Source organism: Bos indicus x Bos taurus, chromosome 13 (genome assembly GCF_003369695.1).
Source record: "Bos indicus x Bos taurus breed Angus x Brahman F1 hybrid chromosome 13, Bos_hybrid_MaternalHap_v2.0, whole genome shotgun sequence".
Taxonomy (NCBI): domain Eukaryota; kingdom Metazoa; phylum Chordata; class Mammalia; order Artiodactyla; family Bovidae; genus Bos; species Bos indicus x Bos taurus.
Window position 1 is genome coordinate 7623678 of NC_040088.1, and position 23853 is coordinate 7647530.

The 23853-nt window shown below is 44.1% G+C and overlaps 1 protein-coding gene and 1 pseudogene across 22 annotated transcripts in view; one reads left to right on the top strand and one right to left on the bottom strand.

The window, feature by feature from the left end:
- Positions 1-23853, top strand: part of ZMYND8 (zinc finger MYND-type containing 8) — a 125104-nt gene that overhangs the window by 47502 nt on the left and 53749 nt on the right. For 15 of the 22 annotated variants that reach the window (XM_027558346.1, XM_027558350.1, XM_027558363.1 and 12 more), the window contains 8 exons: positions 1255-1473; positions 4189-4302; positions 6844-6936; positions 8088-8175; positions 11470-11525; positions 12790-12867; positions 14276-14391; positions 18332-18813. In XM_027558346.1, the coding sequence (XP_027414147.1) occupies positions 1255-1473; positions 4189-4302; positions 6844-6936; positions 8088-8175; positions 11470-11525; positions 12790-12867; positions 14276-14391; positions 18332-18813 (1246 nt within the window). Of the gene's footprint in view, positions 1-1254; positions 4303-6843; positions 6937-8087; positions 8176-11469; positions 11526-12789; positions 12868-14275; positions 14392-18331; positions 18814-23853 lie in introns of all 22 variants that reach the window. The other 7 variants (XM_027558360.1, XM_027558343.1, XM_027558349.1 and 4 more) reach the window with 3 other exon arrangements.
- On the bottom strand, positions 11926-12766 carry LOC113902749 (annotated as a pseudogene).

Consider the following 23853-nt stretch of genomic DNA (forward strand, 5'->3'; position numbering starts at 1 on the left):
GGGTTGAGTAGCTTTCCCAAGGTCAAATGGGAAGTTACCAGGTCATTTTGAACACATACCCCTAGACTTTCTCATGCTTCCTAAACAAGATTTCTTACTGGTCTCCAATAGGCATTTTCTGAATGACTTTCTTCTGAGGGATTGTTTTCAGTTTCTTCTGAGGGATTGTTTTCAGAGAGTAGCTTTGCCAGATTTTGTAATGTATCATTTAGTTCATTCAGTTCAGTCGCTCAGTTGTGTCTGACTCTTTTTGACCCCATGGACTGCAGCATGCTAGGCTTCCCTGTCCATCACCAACTCCCAGAGCTTGCTCAAACTCGTGTCCATTGAGTTGGTAATGGCATCCAACCATCTCGTCCTCTGTCATCCCCTTCTCCTCCTGCCCTCCTTCTCTCCCAGCATCAGGGTCTTTTCCTATGCATCGTTAGGGAAGCATTTCTCTTGCTATTTTGGCGTAGGGAGGGGTCTAGCTCTCATGAATTGGCACTTCCAGCTCTTATCTTTCTACCCTTGTTTGTCTTCAGTAAGAAACGTGGCTTCTCTGCAAATACCAGGGCCTCCTGTGTTTGAGAAGCATGGTTTTAGGAAAGCCTCTTGTTGGCTATAATTCTTTGTGCATTAGGGGTGGCCTTCAAAAAAATGAATGATCATTTTTGATGACTTATTTCCAAACAGATCCATTCTCCCATGGCCCATTGTTGAAAGACTCCCAGGGCAAATTGCCATACTTGCTTGGCTTTTTACATTTAGACTTCCATATGTTGGACTTAAAAGTGTATTAGCAATATTTGTCATGGTGGCGCTGTGTTAATTGCATACGTTGTATGATTCCTTTTAATTCCAACCACAATCCCATGGAGTTAGATGTTATCAACCCCATTTTACAGATGAGAAAATTGAAGCTGGGGGGGTTAAGAGACTTGCCCTGGTCCTGCAGCTGGTAGAGCTAAATTTGAACCCAGGCATGCCTTGGTTTTAGCCATTGAGCTCTCCTGCTAGGCTGCCTGTTAACTCTCAGACACCAGCTTTTCAAGTCATGGCCTCTTCAAATACAAGATCGAATAAATAAATCTTAATACCTAATGACTTGCAAATTCTATTTTAATATAGAGTAGAGTAACCCCAGATAGCTTTTTAATGAATGTGGGTAATGCTCTGATTTTCTTTTGTTGTTATTGTTGTATTTGTTCAAATTCCTTTTGAGAATGCACATTTGTTTTGAAACCAAACCTGTCTTTCTTGCCTACATTTCAGTCAGAACTAAGACATGGTCCGTTTTACTATATGAAGCAGCCACTCACCACAGACCCTGTTGATGTTGTACCGCAGGACGGACGAAATGATTTCTACTGCTGGGTTTGTCACCGGGAAGGCCAAGTCCTTTGCTGTGAGCTCTGTCCCCGGGTTTATCACGCTAAGTGTCTGAGACTGACATCGGAACCAGAGGGGGACTGGTTTTGTCCTGAATGTGAGGTTAGTTCCTGATGAATGAATGCATTGTCTGCCTCGTTTACTCTCCTTTCTGTTTCTTCCTTTGATATCAAATTTTTCAAATAATCCAAACACAAGGAGAAGAGAAGTTCTTTGCCTTCCCTCTGCTCGGTCCTGATCGTCCCCCTTTTTGGGGACCGACACTGGCAGTGGCCTTAGCACTCCAGCTCTTGGAAAGACAATGGCACTGAATATTGATTTTGATTCTTTGTGGGTTTTTGGATCGCTCTGAGATCTTCAGCCTTCTCTGATTCTTCTGGAGTGCGCATTCCAGAAGTTACAAACTTCTACCAGTTCATATGTTTCGAGAAGATCCCGAGCTCTTTTCTTACTTCTTGGATGTTGTTTCCTGCTGCATCACTGAATCCTCGGTAGTAGCCAAGCTGGAAGGCCAGTGTTTGTGTGTCCTACGTGGGGGCCATCTGATGCTCTTTTGCATGCCTCTTAAATGAAGAGGTCCAGGAAGTCCTCTTACGATGTGAGAAAGACTTAAAGAAGGGAAGGAGCCATGGAGCCATGGGAAAAGGCAGTGGGTACGGAACCGAGTCAGAAGCACGCTGGCACAGTGAAGGGAACGTGTATATTTCATTTGTAGCAAAGCCTGAACACTCTTCATGAAAACAATTATGATTTCCACTCTTCTGAAGTGTCTTCTAGTCTTGGGAACATCCATCTGAGATGCTTTTTCCAAATGCTGAAAATAAGAATTTTATCTAGAAAACAAAAATGAAGTGAAACGACAGCAGCAGCAAACAAAAAGAATGTCATCTACAAAGTTATTTAATATGGAATGTCACCTGAATTCAAAGGTACATTGGTATTAGGTCTCAAATGAGGATGCTTTCTATGTAGGAAATGGAAAGTTCTCAGATGTTGATCATGGGGGGAAAAAGGCAAGCTTTAGGACGGTGTCTGTAGTATCGCTTTTGTGTACAGTAAAGGGAAAATCTATGCGAAGAAATTAGGTGTCAGATCAATATGATGACATTTTAATGGTGTTATGCCCCTAGAATTGCAAAAGATGATCCCTGATTCTCTCTGGGTTACTTTAGACAGAGACATTGTTCTGCAGTGGCCTCCTGTTCAGAGTCCAACCTCATTCTCTGCATTTAATTGTGGAAACTGGAGCCTTCATCTGTTTCCTTTGTCTTGACCATTCCTTCCCAATTGTTTAATAATTTCTCAGCGAAGATAGTGGCTCAGACAGGATACTTTTGCTATAGAGAATAGAGCTTGATGAAAGGCAGCTGAAACCATAGGGATTTATTATCGTGTGTAGAAAGAAGCCAGAGGCAGGACCAGGACAGAGTTTGTTCAGAGCCAGAATCTTCACATTTTGTTGTTGAGGTGATGTGTCCCTGGCCATAAGATGGTGGCTGGAGGTTTTATCACGTGTGGCTAGACAGTAGTCCTCCTGGGAGAAGTGTGTCTCCTCACGTCCCTTTTTATCAAGCAAAAGACATGTCCTTGGGCTCCTTGGTCAGGATTGGCTCACCAGTCCCCAGGCAGGAAAGGCTTGCAAATGTCTGTCTGGCCCCTTTTCAGTCTATATTGTAGGACCCAGGCATTGCCAGCCAGGAGGACTGGGCTGGGGCTGGGAGAGAAGAGGTCTACAGTTGAGTGAGCAACTCAGGTGTTCACCATGGATAGTTACCTGGAAACGAACTGGAGTTCAAACAGATGTGTGATCTATGTCTAAGACTTTTGAGTCCTGGATTTCTTCCAGGAGTGAATGGGCGAGGCGGTCAACTAGAAGACTAGCTGTTTCCAGTTCTGGTAGCTGAACAGTTAGATCCATGCATCATCTCCCCTTCCGAGCACCTCTTGTGTTGCCCTTTTTTCTCAACAACCAACCATGAAAGTTCCTTTTGGAGGATCCAGAGATCTGAAGAATGGAAACAAAATCCAGAGTAGTTGGAGAAACCTTGCTTTGCTCTCCCTACACAGGTGATTCAAGAGTGACATCATCCGAGTTGGCTGTTTTTGTTCTTGCTGTTACCTAAGGATTCCACAGCTCTGAGATCTGGTACCAGTTTATATAGCAGAATCTGGTTTCAGACATGTCTTTGATAGGAATTTCTCTTTTCTTGCCCATGGAGGTAGACATGTAAGATTGCTCCTTGGATAGTTTGCTGGAGTGTCCTGAGTGGGTTCACGTCAGTGGTGACGGAGAATGAAATCATACTTATTCGTTCGCTTTCACGCATTAGACTTTTTCTGTAGGGAAGACTGTCCTGCCCCATCCATGATGTCATTGCATCAATGCCTTGTCAGTTTCCTGAAAGATAGCCCAGAACCTCTAGAGGCTCAAGGAAAGTGGTTCATTCATTGTGTGAGGAGAGTGCTCTGAAACCTCCAGTGGCCTTTCACGTCCTATTTTTGAAACCCAAGGTTATAAGAATGACGATTTTTCGGGTCCTTGCCCACCTTCCCTCTTTTCAGATTACATCGCCTCCATGAGCTAACAACACTTCTTAATCAGGTCATCAGTGGATTGGTGTGCTGCTTCATTTTTATCCACAGATCCAGCCCCCAGGTCAAGTAGACTGGAGTCCTCATCAAGCGAAACAACTGGTCTCATTTAGATGGGGATCGTTTTTTATGTATGAAGTTACTGGAAAATTAGGAAAGGGAAATGAATACATGGGATCGTAATATTCTTTCCTAACTGGGTATTTGTGTGATTTTGACTTGCAGAAGATCACAGTAGCAGAATGCATTGAGACTCAGAGTAAAGCCATGACGATGCTCACCATCGAACAGTTATCATACCTGCTCAAGTTCGCCATTCAGAAAATGAAACAGCCAGGGGTAAGAAGACACTTCCCCGAAAAAAAAAAAAAAAAGACACTTCCCCTTGATACACGTGTTAATGAGAATGGTGGTTTTTGTTCTGTTAACATTTTTGTTCCTTGTAGTTACCTTGGCTTTTCAGACACGTGTGCTTCTTACTCTTTGGGTCTTGTGTGCCCAGATGCAAATCCCTGAAAATTTAACTGGACAGAGGCATTCAGTGAATTCTCTAAAGTGAACACTTTGTGTCCCTTAGGAGTTTAGTCAGAAAATGACATATGTTAGGAAGCTGGTGGGGATTTAAAATTCTTAGTGGTTGCAAAGTGAAACCTCAGACCACACTAGATAAGGGGGAGTTGTAAAAATTCCATTTCAGTGAGAGAGCTGAGTGCAACCCAGTTTATTTGTAATCAGGGTCTAATGATGGGGAGCCTTCAAGTAAAACTCAACCAGTGAGATTCCTGTAAAGGGTGAGGATTTGCTTAGTTTCTTTAAGTTTGAATTGGGATTTGATGGGCAGCCTTTGCCCTTAGGAAAATCGATGTGAAGGCAGGCCTGCCATGCTCAACTGGCAAGCTGTGTACTTTAAAATGGTTTCTCTCAAAGAGTCCCAGTTATCATAGCTGTCATTTTGTAGTTTTTTGCAACAGTTGTCAGAAAGATGGCAGTAACATACCTTGTTTTTAAAAATAATACTTTATGACAAGATTATCAACGTTAGGACATTTTTCCTACAGAAAGTTGGGTTCTTTTGTAGAGTTCTTTGGTAGATTTACATGAAGGCACCAGATGGGCTAGTGGTGACCCTTTATGAAACTCTTGAGACTTTGCTTTCTAAGTCAAAGGAATACATGGAAATACAGAATCTGAATGCTTTTAGTAGCCATTGTGGTTTAATTTCTTTAAAAATGTAGAAACTTTACTTTTGAGATTCTATTCTGAAATTGATATCATGATGGAAAAAGTTCAGAGCATGCCCGTTGGGTGTTGCTAAATTGGGAACCCCTTTCACAAAAACTCCATCAACGGAAGCAAAAGTATATAGCCTCATTAAAAAGAAAACACCAAACTTTGACAGGAAGAATTGATTTATTTAGATTTGTCAACTCTGTAGAATTATAAACCAAAAAGAAAAATCAAAGAAGGTGTTAATTTCTTACCTAAATTGTTTGTTACAAAATCAGGGCAGAAAGTTGCTGATTTTATGGAAACATCTTTTAAACTGACAAAGCCAAACTTATTCTGGATGAGAAAGAGCTCGGGTAACTGCAAATGGTAACCCATTCACATGCCTTGCTTGAGCACAATTTGGTCGTTAATTAAATCTTATCTGTAAGTGTGTGTGTGTCCGTAAAAATTGTATCTGTGTGTTCCTGGTCATAGTTACTTGACAAGGGATCAAACCTGGGCTCCTCGCGTTGAGAGCGCTGAATCCTAACCGCTGGGAATTCCCTATATATTTTTTTATTAATAAGTAAATAGTGCCCATTGACAAACCAGGCCTCACATTTTGAACTGATTCAAATAGGGCTTAAAAAAGTGGACTAAGATACAAAACCTTTACTCCAGGGCCCCAACCTCCAGGCCGCGGACTGGCACGCCTGTCAGATCAGCAGTGGCATTAGATTGGAAATAAAGTGCGCAATAATTGTAATACGCTTGAATCATCCCCAAACCATCACCTCACGCCCGTCCATGGAGAAATGGTCTTCTACAAAACACGTCTCTGGTGCCTAAAAGGCTGGGGACCGCTTTACGTAGTCCCTGTGTTGGAAGTAATTTGGCTCCTAAGAGGAGGAGCAAAATCTCACTAAGATTTCCACCCATGTGTAAAATATCTGTTGGCACTTAGAGGAACTTTTTGGCATGTCATCTCTGCTACTGCTGCTAAGTCGCTTCAGTCGTGTCTGACTCTGTGCGACCCCATAGACGGCAGCCCACCAGGCTCCCCCGTCCCTGGGATTCTCCAGGCAAGAACACTGGAGTGGGTTGCCATTTCCTTCTCCAATGCACGAAGGTGAAAAGTGAAGGTGAAGTCGTTCAGTCGTGTCCGACCCTCAGTGACCCCACGGACTGCAGCCTTCCAGGCTCCTTCGTCCATGGGATTTTCCAGGCAAGAGTACTGGAGTGGGGTGCCATTGCCTTCTCCAATGTCATCCCTAGGTGTAGCCAAATTTCACCGCCAGTCAATTTTAATTATGGGCATTTGCGATGTACTACAGATGAGCCTCCTTCAGAGTTGAGGTCTAAAGTAACTGATAGCCCATTGTTCTTGTCGATCTTAACTGAAGAGGCCTGGACCTGTTTTTGAGTTTACACTGAAAACAGAACAGATGACAAAACTGGAACACGGCTTGGCCCATGATTATTGATAACCAGGCAGAATTAGAAGGTAAACCACTTTGGAGCTTTTCAAGGGCCTGTTTTGTAGAAAGTTTTAGAACTGTATTTTCTGGAAAGATGTCTCCGTTGTGGAAGTACTGTGTAGGCGTTAATGCTTGCGGTCTTCCGTGGCAGTGACGGGTTTGTGTTTGTGTGTACGCGTCCTTTCTTTTACAGACAGATGCATTTCAGAAGCCTGTCCCCTTGGAGCAACATCCTGACTATGCAGAATACATCTTCCACCCCATGGACCTTTGTACATTGGAAAAGGTGGGCTTCCATCAGAGAGCCCACAGCTGTCGAGATGACTCGAGAGTCGCCCTCACTTGCCAGCCCTGTCTCAAGTTAGATGGCTCTTCTGTGTCTCCCCTGCGCCACTTTCATTTGGATGGAAGAACGCTCATTCCCCTAACGTCTTTGTAACATTTTCCCAAGGATTGCAGTGGGCGTTGAAACCCACTGCTTAGCGCCAAATAGTATTTCTGCTGGTGATTCTAGCCTTTTATCCGAGAAAGTTACAGCTTCTAAGCATTAGTGATTTGATTGATTTGGGGTTTACCCTTCTCTTTCTTTTGGAGGTGTTAATGAGAGCAGCAGGAAGGAATCAGAGAAAATTAAGTATCTGGGAAAACCTTCATGTTAGCAGTAAACATGTGGCTTCTTAGATCTTGACTTACTTCACCGAGAAGGGTATTTCTGTAGTGCCTAACCCTGGTTTTCAAAGGTTTGAACTGAAATTCCATGCTGAAAATTACACTGGTAGCATTTTAGACTGTGTCTGTCATCTTGGTGCTGATTTTCAAATTTTTGGCACCAAAATATTCTTAAAGAAAAGCATGAATGAGGAGAAAACATTACTTTATATTGTGTGTATTGATGGACCCATTCCCCCAACCTCCAAACAGTAAATTCACCCTGCTTTCGAAAATTGCTTACACCCTTATGGTGTTAAAAAAAAAAAAAAAAAAAGACGTTCCAAAAAGATGAGATTAGAATCCTAATTTCACAAATTAATAGCTTTGGAACTCGGATTAGTTCTTTAACAATACTATACCTCAGTTTCTCTGTCTGTAAAATGGGGATAAGAATGGCTTCATTGAGTTTTCAATTATGAGGCTTATGGGAGACTGTACAATTAATAATAAATGTGTAAATATATAAAATACCCTGGTTCATTGGAAGAAGCTGCTTGATAAATGACAGTGCTATAAGATGAGAAGATTCAGGTTAGTGTGATGAATTCAGTGAATGCATTTTTATAGAGTTATAGATCTCAACTGTAATAGCATCTTGGGAAATGAGTAAAAGCATTAATTAATTTGGCAAATGACTGCTAAGAAAATTATGTGGGGACGCAGGTGTTACATGCTGTGGCTTATAGAGACTCACTGGTGATTATTTTCTGTGGCTTTTCTCCCCAGAATGCTAAAAAGAAAATGTATGGCTGCACAGAAGCCTTCCTGGCTGATGCAAAATGGATTTTGCACAACTGCATCATTTATAATGGGGGTGAGTGGCTTAGACGACTCTTAGAAAAGAGAGTATGCTGCGTGTGTTGCCTGTTCTCCCGCCTTTCATTAAAAAAAAAAATGAGGATCTTTTCTCATGCGTCAACCCAGAGCTGAAGAAACTTACGTGTAGATTGCTAATATGTGTGAATAGGGCACGGTGACTACATGCATTTTAGGGTATGAGCTGATGTCCACTGTTGCTTGTGACTATGTGATGCTTTTACCTGTCCTCTTAATTAAAAAAAAATACTTATTTATCGTTGGTTGCGCTGGGTCTTTGCTGCTGCGTGTGGGCTTTCTCTAGTTGGAGGCTACTCTTCGTTGCCGTGCATGGGACTCTCATCTCGGTGGCTTCTCTTGTTGCAGAGAACAGGCTCTAAGTGCTCAGGCTTCAGTCATGGTGCGTGGGCTTAGGTGGTCCATGGCATGTGGAATCTGGGATTGAACCCGTGTCCCCTGCACGGGCACGCAGATTCTTAACCACTATATCATCAGGGAAGGCCTCCCTGTCCTTCTTAATGGAGGAATAATTATATAAAATAGAAAGCACAGGTTTTACAGGTACATTCCATGAATCTGACAAACGTGTTCCACCTCCATAACTCCAACTGCAAATAAGACCCTGAAACAATTCTATCACCCTATTATATCCCAGTTGCCGCTCTCCACTAAATCCACACTCCTCAAAAGGAATTACTGAGAATTAATTCTCCATATTCTAGAATTTGATATCAGTGGAGTCTTGACTGTGTGGACAGAGTATACTATTTTGGGGATTCCCTTCTGTTGTATGTATTATTGCTTTGTTTCTTACTGAGGGGTGATGTCAGTATTGTGTCAATATACAATTTATCCATTTCCTTTGTTGATGTTGATGGATATTTGTATTGTTTTCAGTTTTCGGCTATTATGAATAAAGCCCCCCTCGTGAACATTGTTACAGAAGTCTTTGTGTGGACATAGACTCTCATTTCTCTTGGATAAATACCCAAGAGTGGTGTTGCTAGATCATTGAGTAGGTTTGTATTTAAATTATAAGAAATTTTACCAAATTGTTTCGTCAGTTGGTTGTATTATTTTACACTCCTTCCAGCAGTGTATGTGAGAGTTTTGTTGTGCTGTATCATTGCCAACATTTGATACTGTGTAGCCGTTCTTGAAGGCATGAAGTGTTATGCAGTGGCTGTTTTATTGGTCTCTAATGACTAGGTATTGAGTACCTTTTGTGTTTATTAGTCGTTATGCATCTTTTGTTGGTAAAACGTCTATTCAGATGTTTTGTTCATTTCAAAAATTGAATTTTTTTTTGTTATTAAGTTTTAGGAGTTTTCTTTAGATTTTGTGTAAAGTTTTGTTAGTTACGTTTTTGTGGATTAAGCCTTCTGGACAGATTGGAGGAGACTTCCCATTAAGAATCTCTCCCGTGGGCACCTTTCCCATTGCCCTATCTTCTCCCATAATCCTCTCTGTCTGCCTTCTTGCCGGGTAGATCTTTAAGCGTGTCCTGCCTCATCCTGCTCCTCTAGTCCCCTGCTGAAACACTGCTCTCTCTTTGCCTTGATGATTTTTCCTTGTCCTTCAGTGACCTTTGTGAGCTTTCCTTTGTGACCCAGACCGTATTACATACTTTTGTTAAGGGCTCTCAGTACCTGTCCTTCCGCATGACAGTATTTATCGCACTTTCTTGATGGTGCTTTTTAAATTCTGAGTTGCTCACCAGGGCATAAGGTCTTTAAGGGCCTATCTTGTTTCCTATAGCATAGACTGTTGTTAGCTGATGTTTGAAGAAGGAAATATGAGTGGATGACTATCTGCTTAAAGTACATATTTTGTATTACTAATGTGTTTGCAGGGCTGGGGACGCAGGGATGAGAGAAAGGTATGTATCTAGGCATTGGGAATTTGTGTAAAGGTTATAAAATCAAATACAGAGAAAGGCCAGTAAGATCATATAAACAAGTAAATGAAGCCAGGTAGCAGAAAAACAGTAGAATAAGCCAGGATGACCAGTGCGGGGAGCTGGAGACTGCAGACAACAGGGAACTCCTGGCCACTCTGGAGAGGTCGCCATTGGACACTCCAGTGGTTTATTGGATACAGAGTTTTCTGATGTGAGTTTTCAAACATGTCAGAAATCTAGGTATTTGTGTGTATGAAATCTTTTGCCACCAAATCTACAATTTCTGAAAACATACTGTTCAATACAACATGGCTTTTTGACCTTCTTGTTCTCTGGTTTAGTGCAAAGGTGAGGGGTTTAAGAGTTAGACCAGGAGCCATAATCTCAGTTCATTAGCTCAGTGATCTCATATATGTGATGATTCCTGAACCTCGGTTTACTCTTAGGTGAAACGAGACCATTCATGCTTGCTTCCTAATAAGGCTTTTTTAAGGAGTTAATTTCATTGCACCAGGCACACTGGAGTTAGTCAACTAAATGTTTTCTTTTCCCTGGACTCTTCTTCGTAGTATTCCCTGGTGGCTCAGAGGGTAAAGCATCTGCCTGCAATGTAGGAGACCTGGGTTCGATGCCTGGGTCAGGAAGATCCCCTGGAGAAGGAAATGGCAACCCACTCCAGTACTCTTGCCTGGAAAATCCCATGGACAGAGAAGCCTGGTAGACTACAGTCCACAGGATCACAAAGAGTCGGACACAACTGAGCGACTTCACTTTTTCACTTCTTGGGTTGGAGTCTGGGACAATGGGCAGAAGAAGGCTCCTTTATATATTTATTTATTTTCGGCTGTGCTGGGTCTTTGTTGCTGCGAGGGCTTTTCTCTGGTTGCACAGAGCAGGGGCTGCTCTCTGGTTGAGACGCGTGGGCTTCTCGTGGCGACTTCTCTTGGTGCAGAGCATGGGCTCTAAGGTGCTCGGGCTCAGTGGTTGTGGCGCACGGGCTCAGTTACTCGTGTAATTTTCCTGGAGCGGGGATCAAACCTGCGTCCCCTGCATTGGCACGCGGACTCTTTATCACTGGACTGCTGGGGAAGTCAGAAGGCTCCTTTCCACTAATTTGGGCCTTGAAACTATAAAAGCATCTTTCAAATATTAACTTGTGGACTGTTGGGAAACCACCACAAATTGTCATCTTTCAGGGAGTATCTCAGCACGAAAGGCTGGTTCCTGGGAAGAGTCATCTACACTGATGTTAGAAGCCAGACATGTCTTGTTTTTAACCTTTAAAGGGTTACTCCCAAGGGAAAGCAAGTGAAAAGGTTGTTAATAGAGGTATAAATCCTAAGGTGTTTCTGTGTTTCCATTTGAATTAATCCTATTGTCTTATTCCCTTAGGAAATCACAAATTGACACAAATTGCAAAAGTAGTCATCAAAATCTGTGAGCATGAGGTATGTGTTTCTCACTGTCCCCTTTTAAGTGTAACTGGAATGATGGGTTGGGTGATTGATGTTCCCATTGGTGGAATTGTCTGAGGGTAGTTGTGGAGATTTGAGAATTTGTTGACGCTTAGACAGCGTCTTTTGTCTTTGAGGAAAGTAAAAGCAACAGAGCGGACCCTAGTATGTGATGAAATAACACCCTTACCTTATCTGTGATCTAAGAGAGAGGATTTTTTCAGCCTTGACTGGTGGTCAAGCACTGCATGTAGCGTAGAGTTTATGATTCTTTGCCCCACAGTCTGTGGCATTTCCCTGGGTCCTTTTTAGTCGTCTTTTTTTTTTTTTGGTTATAGCACAATTTATATATTTCAAATGGACAAAAAAATTAGTATCATTTACAGTATCTTAAGATGAACTGCCTTTGAATGGGAGCTTTCTTTCCAGTACTTTGAGGTCTACAAGACGAATCTAGAAAATTTACTACTGTGGAAAATGAAGACTGCTTAAATCGATGGGGGCAGGGGAGGCCTGTGGTTTTTCTTTTTGATTAATTGCTGTAATGCTGTCCTTCAGGCGGCTGAGGGAGTTTCATATTTTCTTTAGACATCATTAGGCGCCGAAGCTCTTGCAGGACAACTTTGATGCTATACGAATTCTGCCATTTTGCTAGCACTGATAACGGCTCTTGGGTCCACCACTCCATTAGAACTATTAGCTCCATTCATGTTAGTTTTTGTTACAAATCTTACAAAGGGGGGTGCTTCTGGGTATTTAGGTCCCCATTCTATTTTAAGGCTGTATATTCGGTTTTCATAAATTGTCCAAGCCCGTGGTGGCTGCCATCTTGCGTTGCTGTTGCTCAAAGGCCGACCCCTTATTCCCTTTCAGACTTCTTGTGGCAGGTGTTTGCATTGACGTTATTTGCAGGAAATGTCCTGAATTTCTCCAAGAATGGCCTAGGTGTCCTGGAAAAATGCCCCCTAGTTTTGATGGTGTGGATGAAATGAACCTCCTGGGCTGGGCTCGGGCTGTTCCATGTGTGTGGGGAATGGACCAAGTTAGGACGCTGAGGTTCAGAAAGAGATGATGATGGCTTGGGCTAGGGGAATGCATCAAGGTTGGTGAGAAATAGTCCAATTAATGTCCAGGGTGTTCCCCACTGTGGCATTTAGTTTAGCTAACCTTACCTGCCAGTATCGTCATGTATTTCTTGAGGACTTGCAGATATAAGGCCCCTGGGAGTGACGCATTCTAACACCTTTTTGCTTTACAGATGAATGAAATTGAAGTTTGTCCAGAATGTTATCTAGCTGCCTGCCAAAAACGAGATAACTGGTTTTGTGAGCCTTGTGTAAGTTGGGTTTCCTTTTCTATCTTTGTTCTCTGAACTCTCTGCCTTGGATGACCCAGGACAGCTTTCATCAGGTGGCTTACTGGATGGAACTGTGGATGATGTTTTTAGATAATTTTCTTGCTGATATAGTTATAGTCAGAAAGGGAGTAATTCAGGTGGGATAAACCTCTTTGGCTAAAAGTTCAAAGCATCATCATTGACGGGGTCTGTTGGTCCTTGAAAACAGCAGGATGCAGAGTGAAAGAAAAACTCATCAGAGGGAAGACACACCAACGTCATGCAGACAGTGAGCCAGTAGTGGTGAATGAGTATGTTACTTACGAATCACCCGGGTCTATTTTAAGAGGTTTGGAAATCCCTTCTAGGATTAACTCCATGATCTCGCCAAACCATGGTTCTTTTTTTTTCCCCTTTCTTTAAGATTTGATCAACGATTTAATCAACACTGACATAGTCAGAGCTCAGGGAAGAGCAGGAAAATACAGGGTGGTCTGGATTCCCCCCCCCCCCTTTTTTTTTAAATCTGTTTTTAATTGGAAGATAATTGCTTTACATTGTTGTGTTGGTTTCTGCCATACACCAACATGAGTCAATCATAGGCATACTTAGTCTCCTCGCTCTTGAACCCCCCTCCCACCTCACACCCCATTCCACCCCTCTAGGTTGTCACAGAACACCAGGTTGAGCTCCCCTGTGTTCCATATGTAAAATCCACTAGCTGTCTATTTTACATATGAAACCATGGTTCTTGAGGATGGGATGGGGGTAGGGAGAGAACGTCAGTCACCCTCGTTGTCCCCAGGGATCTACATTTTCCAAACTGGTGCTTTGTAGAGAGAGGTGTGTTTTGGGGTGGGCTGGGAGTATGGGGGTGGGGGTAGAGGGAATTGGGCAGCAAGACTTGTCATTAGAGTTGAGAATCAAAGCATAGTTGAGAGCTTTTCCTGCCTTTGGAGATGAATATCTGAATAGTTAGGCTCTGAGTAGCACTTGATGAAGAATAAAGGTATGTAGTGCTGCCTGTTACTCTGTGCTCGGTGTCATGTGCATTTAACCCTCCAACTTAACGGAGAGTTGTAGGTATTATTGTCCCCGTGTTGCCCAGAAAGGGTCGGTCTCCTGCTCACTGCCATCCAGATGGTAGTGGCACAGCCAGGATTCAAGCCTGGATTTGTCAGCGCTGACTTCTTCTCAGTTTCCCCGTTTAACTGCCAGCCTTGCCCAGGCTTACTGGCCACGCATCTGGGGACTGCTGCTTGGGGAGACAGACCCTGTTTGAAACTGTCCTCTTTCACTTTGTGGCCTGTCTCACCGCTCCCTTGCCTGAACCTCACCTACTGAGCTTTATATATGGTTCTTGCTGTCGAATACGTACAAACTCGGGATTTTGTTTTTCTTTTCCTAGAGCAATCCACATCCTTTGGTTTGGGCAAAACTGAAGGGGTTTCCATTCTGGCCTGCGAAAGCTCTGAGGGATAAAGATGGGCAGGTGGATGCCCGTTTCTTTGGACAACACGACAGGTGGGAGTTAAACACGGGCTTCAAATGCGTAGCTCCGAGGGAGCCTTTGATCCTGCCAGTGAATGTGAGAAGGGGCGGGGGGCACGACTATTATTTGATTGTCATGATACCCACCGATGATCTTGTACTTTAAAAATACTGGCCTGGGCTGTGTTAAGCCTGATTGTGCACCGGCTTCCGTTTTTATCAGGTAGGTTGGAAAGGATCTTGCTTTCGTGATTTTGTGGATGTAGCCAGCATGGGCATAGGTTCCACGGCTGTTTTAAGCTCTGCTGTTCTCTTTTTTTTTTCTCCCCCCTGCAGTAAATTAAATCACCGCACAAATTGCTTTTCAAAATAATGCTTTCAGGGATCAGAAACATTTCCCCAGATCGCTGGTAAATGAATCTCCCATCGTCACGTGGGGTGGTCCCCTCCTGTTCCTTTTTCTGTGGAGCTAAAATGGGAAACTAGAAGGGGTTGCTGTTTTGACAGGTAGGAGCCCTCCTTCCTAGCCTTCCTGCCCTCCCCCTCCTAGCGATGTGAATTATTCTAGCTAGATGTGAATTACTCTAGCTAATAGCAGCTCTCTGCAGAGCGCAGCCCCCCCACCTGCTTCAAAACAACAGGTAGACGGAGATGAGCAGCGGTTAATATCTCCAGCTCTCTTTCAGCAAGTTATGTTGTGATTAAATGAGGCAAACCGCGCCCCCCCTCACCCCCAGAGCCCTAGCAGGCAGGCTGGGAAAGTGTTTGTGTGTGTGTATATTTAAAAGACATATTTTGAAAATTATACCCACCCACAGAACATACAGAAAATACAGTTTATCATTTGAAACAACAAGCAGACTCTGAAATAATTGCTCCTTGTAAAATTTTGCTTGTCATCTTGGGGGAAAAAAAAACGAATTTCAAAGTAATCTGCAAAGTCACTTACCAGGAATCCAAGCAGTGCATTGATAGGAAACAAGATGGAAATTAGTGGAGATGGTTCTGGGTTTGATAGCAAGTATTATATTTTGATCTTGACCATTTTTTGTTGGGAAGCTTTCTGAAATTCCTTTATTCGTTCATTCATTCAAAGAAACATGTTTTCAGTGTGTGCTGTGTGCCAGGCCGAGTGCATGCTCCTGTGGCAGCTGACATTAAGTGCTTTTTTAAATAGAAGCTGCTTTTATCCCCATTTCACTGATAGGAAAACCAAGGTCCAGAATTAGAAAGTAGCTCAGCTGTGTGCCGTGTTGCCTCTCAAGACATAGCCTCCTAGAGGCTTCCTGTCACTAAGCAAATAGGATATCCCTTTCAATATTTCCTGGGTCTCCTTTAAGAAAAAGAAACCCTTTTCTGAAATCATTTGTAAAATAACTTCATGGAACTTAGGACACCAATGCCGGACAAAAATGGGAGAGGGTACAGCCCCGGTGACTGTGGCTGGTCAGCTCCTGGGGGTGCAGGGTACCGGTCAGATGCATCTCCCCAGCATCCCTCCAGGTAGGGGCTCATCTTCCACCCCACCGACAGAGTGGAGGCTGGCCCAGCGAAGGGGCGTCAGCTGTCGGGGCCGCCTGGAGCTCCCCGCTGCTCCTCAGAGCCCCATTTTGGTCCGGACTCCTGCCCACTTGGCTGAAAGCCCCGGAGGCCCCGCAGACGCTGGCCCTGGGGCATCTGGCTCCTGCCCAGCCCCCTTTCTGCCTGGCTGTACCTTTGTTTCCGCGGGCCTCTGCAGAATGACAGCATGAGTGGGAGCGGATGAGAAGCGGGTGGTTTCCAGCACTCGGAGGGTGCGGGTGGGTATTTTGAGGGGTTCCATGTTCATATGCATCGTGGCCTAGCATCACCAAGAGCTGTGAGCTGTGGGCAGCCAGCCTGTGCCCAGCCAGCCTGTGCCCTGCCAGCCTGTGCCCTGGACTCTGCCCCATGGCCAGGCTTTGTTTCTCCTTGGTGGTTTTCTCTTAAAAAATAGGAAGGAGATGCTCTTAACATTTGGGTAAAAGAGAAGATAAAAAGTTTCTATTTTCTACTTTAAAATTTTGGAAGACTTGGTGTTGGGTCCAAATTCCCAAGGCACTTTGATAGCACCTGAGTAGGGGGTCCTTGCATTAGACTGGGTGTGAGTTTCCCACCTGCTCTCCCCACTAAGTCCACGTTGCTCCCCGTGGCTTTGTACCTGACTTGAGTTTATGGTCTATGAAATCCCTGAGGTCTCCTTGGAAACGCTTATTCCTACCAGATTCCCATCTATCCGCTGGGTTGAGGCTAGGGGCATCAGGTATCGCAAAGGCACACCCCGCCTGAACGCTCGTATATCCACTTTTGCCTTCCCCAGAGCATGGTGGTTTTGTTTCTGTCTCCTGCCTGCCTTCACTTGGGTGGCTGATTCCAGAAAAGCAGCTCACGTTCTAGTGGATTTCTGCAGAGCACACTAGGATGTGAAGGTTGATGGTAGGAAGACAGAACTAGCCTGAATCAAGAGTTGAAGGGCTCATACCCCAAGGGTAATAGGCTGTTTTCCCATTTTTTTCATGTGAATTATCTCACGTTCAGAACCATGCACCCCTTTTAGGGCTGTGGTTTTCTAACCTTTCCTTCTAGTCCCATGGAGAATCACAGTTTTAAAAGAGAAAAGAAATGTCTTTATGTCTGAGTGCATGAGAGTGAGATTTGGGGAATAATTATCTTCTCGGAGGTGTGGTCTGGGATCCAGACTGTTTTCTTACTCTCTACCAACCCAGAGGCAAAGGGGATTTATTATTTTTTTAATGGATTAAACTGACTAAGCTATTGAGCCTTTTAATGTAGCTGAGTGTCTTGTTCACATTCTGTCCTTGTGACAGAACATGTCTGTTAAGTGGATTGTTAATTAACCATTCAAACCAAGTCATTTTTAAAAAATGGAATACGTGTTTAAGAATCTTGGTAATTCCACCAGGATAATTTGGTTTGCATTAAGGAAAAAAAGAAAAAACACCATTCTGGAAACAACCCAGGTGGCCATCGAGCGATGAATGGATGGAGTAAATGTGGTCTCTGCACACAGTGGATACTGTTCTGCCTTAAGAAAGATGAAGCATCACGGCTGTACCAGAAGGACTTTGAGCAAAGTGGAATAAGCCAGTTCCACGAATACTGCATGATTCCCTTTGTAGGAGGTATCTGAGATAGTCAGGTTCAGGGGCTGGGGACTGGGGAAAAAGGGAGACTACTGATTAACAGATACAAAGTTTCAATTAAACAACCTGAATAAGCTTTAGAGAGCTGCAGTACCAGCATGTACCTACAGCTAACTGTTGAAAAAATGTTGCCTGCTCTATCAGTAGGCAAAGGATGGTACTGCCATCAAGCCAGTACAGACTCCCAGATGATGAACCCTGAGGGAGCTTAGGATGGAGACAAATGGGTACCCAGCTGCCAAGCGCTCAGCCACTGCAGCCGACCCCCAGTGGTGCACCCTGAGGGGACTCAGGCTGAGAAAGCCCCAGATAGCTAAGCTGCATGTCAGAGGAAAGATTTCAGTGAACCCAGACTCTTGCATCTTCCCAGACTGAGAAAAATGCTGAATTCCTTAACACGAGATATCTGGTTTTTCTTTAATAGGAAGCTTTTGAAGTTCTGGCTACCTGGTCTTTGTTACAAAAAATCTCCTGTATATGCTGACTCCTCCCTTGCCTCTTTGGAGCAGTCTCTCAGTGTGATCTGAGAGGCTGCGTCCTGGGCTAAAGTCCTCAGTTTTGTCCGCCAAATAAAACATAATTCTCAGCTTTTAGGCTGTGCTGTTTTTCCGTTGACACAGCAGTAATGTATGATACACTTGTTAGGAGAGTACATTTGTCAAGAGGGCAGATCTCAACTTAAGCGTTCTTGCACAATCAAATTTGTAAAAAAAAAAAAAAAAAAAAAAAACTTAAAAATCTTGGGAATGACCAAGGCTGATTTAAACTCCCTTTCTCTTTTGTGCTCCCAGGGCCTGGGTTCCAATAAATAATTGCTACCTCATGTCTAAAGAAATTCCTTTTTCTGTGAAAAAGACTAAAAGCATCTTCAACAGTGCAATGCAAGAGATGGAGGTTTACGTGGAGAATATCCGCCGGAAGTTTGGGGTTTTTAATTACTCTCCATTCAGGACACCCTACACGCCCAACAGCCAGTACCAAATGCTGCTCGACCCCTCTAACCCCGGTGCTGGTGCCGCCAAGATGGACAAGCAGGAGAAGGTCAAGCTCAGCTTTGACATGACGGCGTCGCCCAAGATCCTGATGAGCAAGCCGATGCTGAGCGGGGGCGCAGGCCGCAGGATCTCCTTGTCCGACATGCCGCGCTCCCCCATGAGTACAAACTCCTCCGTGCACACGGGCTCCGATGTGGAGCAGGATGCTGAGAAGAAGGCCACATCCAGCCACTTCAGTGCCAGTGAAGAGTCCATGGACTTCCTGGACAAGAGCACAGGTCAGCCCCGGGGAGAGAGGGTGCAGGGGGTCCCTGCGACACAGGGGTTCTCATCTGGGGGACACCTGTCTGGCCCTGACTACCTGGTGAGCATCACGGAGTCAGAGGGAGCTGGGTAGGGGGATCTCATCCCAGTGGAGCTGATTTTAAATTTTAAGTGCGTAAACCCACTGGGATTCTTGCTGTCGTCGTTCAGTCGCTACGTCGTGTCTGCCCCTTTGTGACCCCGTGGACTGCAGCACGGCCCCACAAATGAGAAAAGCGTTCCCCAAAGGCCAGCTGGAGGTCATTCCTAGAAGTGGGCAGAGGTGGCCAAAAATCCTTCAGAGTTCGGTTCAAATGCCTCGGAGATGAATCACAACTTCCTGCAATCGTTTTTTTCTTTCTCAAGAATTTTATTTTAATGGAAACAGTATTTTTCTATCAAAACCAGATACTCGCATTACTGAAGGCTCAAATATTAGAGTAACATGTAAGGGAAACAAGAATATTCTCTCCCCAGAGAGAGCAGAGGACTCCCACTCCTTGAATGGTCCCAGTCCACTCCTCCCCGCGCCCCACTCGGGTTAACAGTCATGTTGCATCTTGCAGCCTGGCTGCTGTAGCAGAGGTGAAGGAGGAGGATGCTGGTCTCGGATCAGGTCCCAGCTCTGTCATTTACTAGCTCTGTGGCTTTAGGCAAGGCGCCTCACCCTCCCATGCCTTGGTTTCCTCTCCTGTAACACAGCCATAATGATAGGCCCTGCCTCAGTGTTTCTTGTGAGGATTAATGAGCCGATATACATAAGGGGTTTAGAGTAGTACCTAAGATAATAAGTGCTACAAAAATGTTGGCTGCTCTATTATTTATTCTGGTAGTCACTCATTCCGTGCTGATACGGATCCGGAGAGGTGTTGCAAAGGAGGGGTGCTGGCTGAGTAACAAAAGCCAGGATGACTTAAATTGAATTCTTTTCTATCCAGACATAATTCAGTTGCATGTTAAAAACCTATGAGGGGGCTTCCCAGGTGGTCCACTGGCTGGGACTCTGAGCTCCCAATGCAGGGGACCCAGGTTTGATCCCTGGTCAGGGAACTAGATCCCACATGCCGCAACTGAGACCTGGTGCAGCGAAATAAATAAATATTAAAAAAAAAAAAACCCTGTGAGAACTTTATGGTTTCCTCAAGGAAATGGGTTTACTGTCATTTTTCTTGAAACGGGGCCTTTACTGTTTGCTCTTTCTTGTTCTCTGAGAGGCATAGGTAAAAAAACAAAGCTTTACACTGAACGTGATGATGGACGCAGGCAGCCTGCAGGCTCTGGGCTGAGGAGACTGTTGGTGAACCTCAGGCACATGCCCCATTCTCAAGGGTTTCAGCCCATGGTTGCTGCCCAGAAGTGTGGACTTAGGGTTTTCACGTTTTAACATTCTTACAGAGAAATGGGGAATCTGCGTTTTTATGTAGACTCTCCAGTTATGAAAGTTCAGCTCAAACTGTCTTAAGATATTTGCCAGAATGAATAAAGCACATCCACAGGTTGAACCACCAGTATTTAGACTTCTGGCCAGAGTATTACCCTTGGATAGCCTTTCAGATCAGCCCCTCTTCCTACCTCCCTCCTTTCCTCTTTCCCTTCTTTCCTTCACGGAGAACTCTTTAGGGAGCAGGCATCAGGAATTTCCTGGTGGTCCAGTGGTTAGGGCTGCAAGGTCTTCCTGCTGGGGCCTGGGTTCGATCCCTTGTTGGGGAACTAAGATCCCACAAGCTGCATGGCGCCCCCTCCCGCCCCCCAAAAAAGAGGAGCAGGCATCGGTTAAGAGAACATCAATATCCCCAGAAGATAAATGATGAAGCCTTAGTCAATGGTGAACTCAGAAGATTTCCACTCATTTTGGTTCACGCTGTGGCTTCTTTCTGGGTAGCTGCTTATTTTCAAGTACTGCTTGTAGCTGCTCTGAATGGCTCTAGGTGGAGCAGAGTTCATCACCAGCAGCTTTTGATTCTTCAGAGTAAAGGCTGCAGTAGGTTCTGATCCAGCCACGTGGTTGACGGATTCAAGGTTGAGTTAAGAGCTTTGTTCTGGGATGACATAACTTCTGTTGACATAGCTTCAGAGAAAAGCTTGCCCTTTGCCCCCTTGTTTCTGACCAGAGTCCTTAAAGGCTTACTTTTATTCTATGACATGATTTCATTTAAGCCAAGTTAACAACATATGGTGTATAACCACACAAGCTCCTCAGCCTCTGAGTTCCTATTGAAATCCTACTGCTTGAGAAACTGTTTTAATGGGCAGCAATCCCATGAATCACTGTTGCCTGAACTTTTCATATCTGAAGTTATTGATATTTCTCCGGGCAATCTTGATTCCGGCTTGTGCTTCTTCCAGCCCAACATTTCTCATGATGTGCTCTACATATAAGTTAAATAAGCAGGGTGACAATATACAGCCCTGATGTACTCCTTTTCCTATTTGGAACCAGTCTGTTGTTCCATGTCCAGTTCTAAATGTTGCTTCCTGACCTGAATACAGGTTTCTCAAGAGGCAGGTCAGGTGGTCTGGTATTCTCATCTCTTTCAGAATTTTCCACAGTTTATTGTGATCCACACAGTCAAAGGCTTTGGCATAGTCATAAAGCAGAAATAGATGTTTTTCTGGAACTCTCTTGCTTTTTCCATGATCCAGAGGATGTTGGCACTTTGATCTCTGGTTCCTCTGCCTTTTCTAAAACCAGCTTGAACATCTGGAAGTTCATGGTTCATGTATTGCTGAAGCCTGGCTTGGAGAATTTTGAGCATTATTTTACTAGCATGTGAGATGAGTGCAATTGTGCGGTTGTTTGAGCATTCTTTGGCATTGCCTTTCTTTGGGATTGGAATGAAAACTGACCTTTTCCAGTCCTGTGGTGACTGCTGAGTTTTCCAAATTTGCTGGCATATTGAGTGCAGCACGTTCACAGCATCATCTTTCAGGATTTGGAATAGCTCAACTGGAATTCCATCACCTCCACTAGCTTTGTTCGTAGTGATGCTTGTAAGGCCCACTTGACTTCACATTCCAGGATGTCTGGCTCTAGGTGAGTGATCACACCATCGTGATTATCTGGGTCATGAAGCTCTTTTTTGTACAGTTCTTCTGTGTATTCTTGCCATCTTTTCTTAACATCTTCTGCTTCTGTTAGGTCCATACCATTTCTGTCCTTTATAGAGTCCATCTTTGCATGAAATGTTCCCTTTGTATCTCTAATTTTCTTGAAGAGATCTCTAGTCTTTTCCATTCTATTGTTTTCGTCTATTTCTTTGCATTGATCACTGAGGAAGGCTTTCTTATCTCTCCTTGCTATTCTTTGGAGCTCTGCATTCAAATGGGAACATCTTTCCTTTTCTCCTTTGCTTTTCGTTTCTCTTCTTTTCACAGCTATTTGTAAGGCCTCCTCAGACAGCCATTTTGCTTTTTTGCATTTCTTTTCCATGGGGATGGTCTTGATCCCCGTGTCCTGTACAATGTCACATCCGTCCGTCCATCTTGATGCTTTTGAACTGTGGTGTTGGAGAAGACTCTTGAGAGTCCCTTGGACTGCAAGGAGATCCAACCAGTCCATCCTTAAGGAGACCAGTCCTGGGTGTTCGTTGGAAGGACTGATACTGAGGCTGAAACTCCAATACTTTGGCCACTTCATGCACAGAGTTGACTCATTGAAAAAGACCCTGATGCTGGGAGGGATTGGGGACAGGAGGAGCAGGGGACGACAGAGGATGAGATGGGTGGATGGCATCACTGACTCGATGCACATGAGTTTGGGTGAACTCCAGGAGTTGGTGATGGACAGGGAGGCCTGGTGTGCTGCGATTCATGGGGTCGCAAAGAGTCGGACACGACTGAGCAACTGAACTGAACTGAACTTTTTATCACCCATGATTTTTTTGTTTATAGTGTGCATACCACCTGTTTTATTACATTCTTACATATTAGATCCACAATTTAGCTTCATGTAAAGCTAAATAAAATACACAAGCTCATGTGTTTAAATTGCTTGTTTTTTTTCCCCCCCCTAATGTACATGAAATTAGCACATAGCTTGTAAAGTAAAACATGTTGGTCCGTGAACCACTGTGGATGTTTTTACACCATATTTCAGGAAACACAGTTGAGAGGAGTATGAGGAACACATATTGTGGGTTTACTTAAACTTCTCTCATCCCTCGAGAGGGGCAGAGGTTGAAATGATGCCAGAATTCCTGACAAAGTTTCTCATTATCTGAGTGACTTTTGAGATGGTGAGTTAGCAGATGCCCCATTTCAGTAGAATTTAAAATCTGTTTCACGAAACATAATCTGTTTGCTAGTATGTGTCTGAGTTATTTTGCTGATCATTAGTTAGGCAGCCAGTGAGTAGTGTAGGAAGAGAAGGTATTTATTAAAAATCTTTTTAGTTTTAGAAACTGTCCCCTTTCTGGAGCCAAATGGTAAATATTTTAGGCTTTGTAGGTCTCTTGTCACAACTCTGCAATTATTCAACACCTTGTTTGTGTTACTAAAATAGCCATAGGCAGTAAGTATGTGACTGGGATACTGAAATTTGAATTCCATATGATTGTTATGTTTTCAGGAGCTATGAATCCTTTTTTTCTCCCCTAAACCACTTAAAAGTGGTAAATACCCCTCTTGGCTTCCCAAGTGACTCAGCAGTAATGAATCTGCCCGCCAATGCAGGACACACAGGTTCGATCCCTGGGTCGGGAAGATCCCCAGGAGAAGGAAATGGCTACCCACTCCAGTATTCTTGCCTGGGAAATCCCATGGACAGAGGAGCCTGGCGAGCTACAGTCCATGGGGTCAAAAAGAGTTGGACACGACTTGGTGACGAAACAAGAACAGCACCCTTCTTAGCTTGCAGGCAACATGGGTTGGTTTGCCAATATGTGGTGCCAACTAAGAGAAGAGAGACTCTGAGTCACTCTCCTCCTTTTACAGAAGGCAGGTTGAGGTCTCAGAAGAATGAGGGAGTTCCACAGCCAGATTCTGAGACTGGCTTTCTTTGCCCTGCATGCCACTGC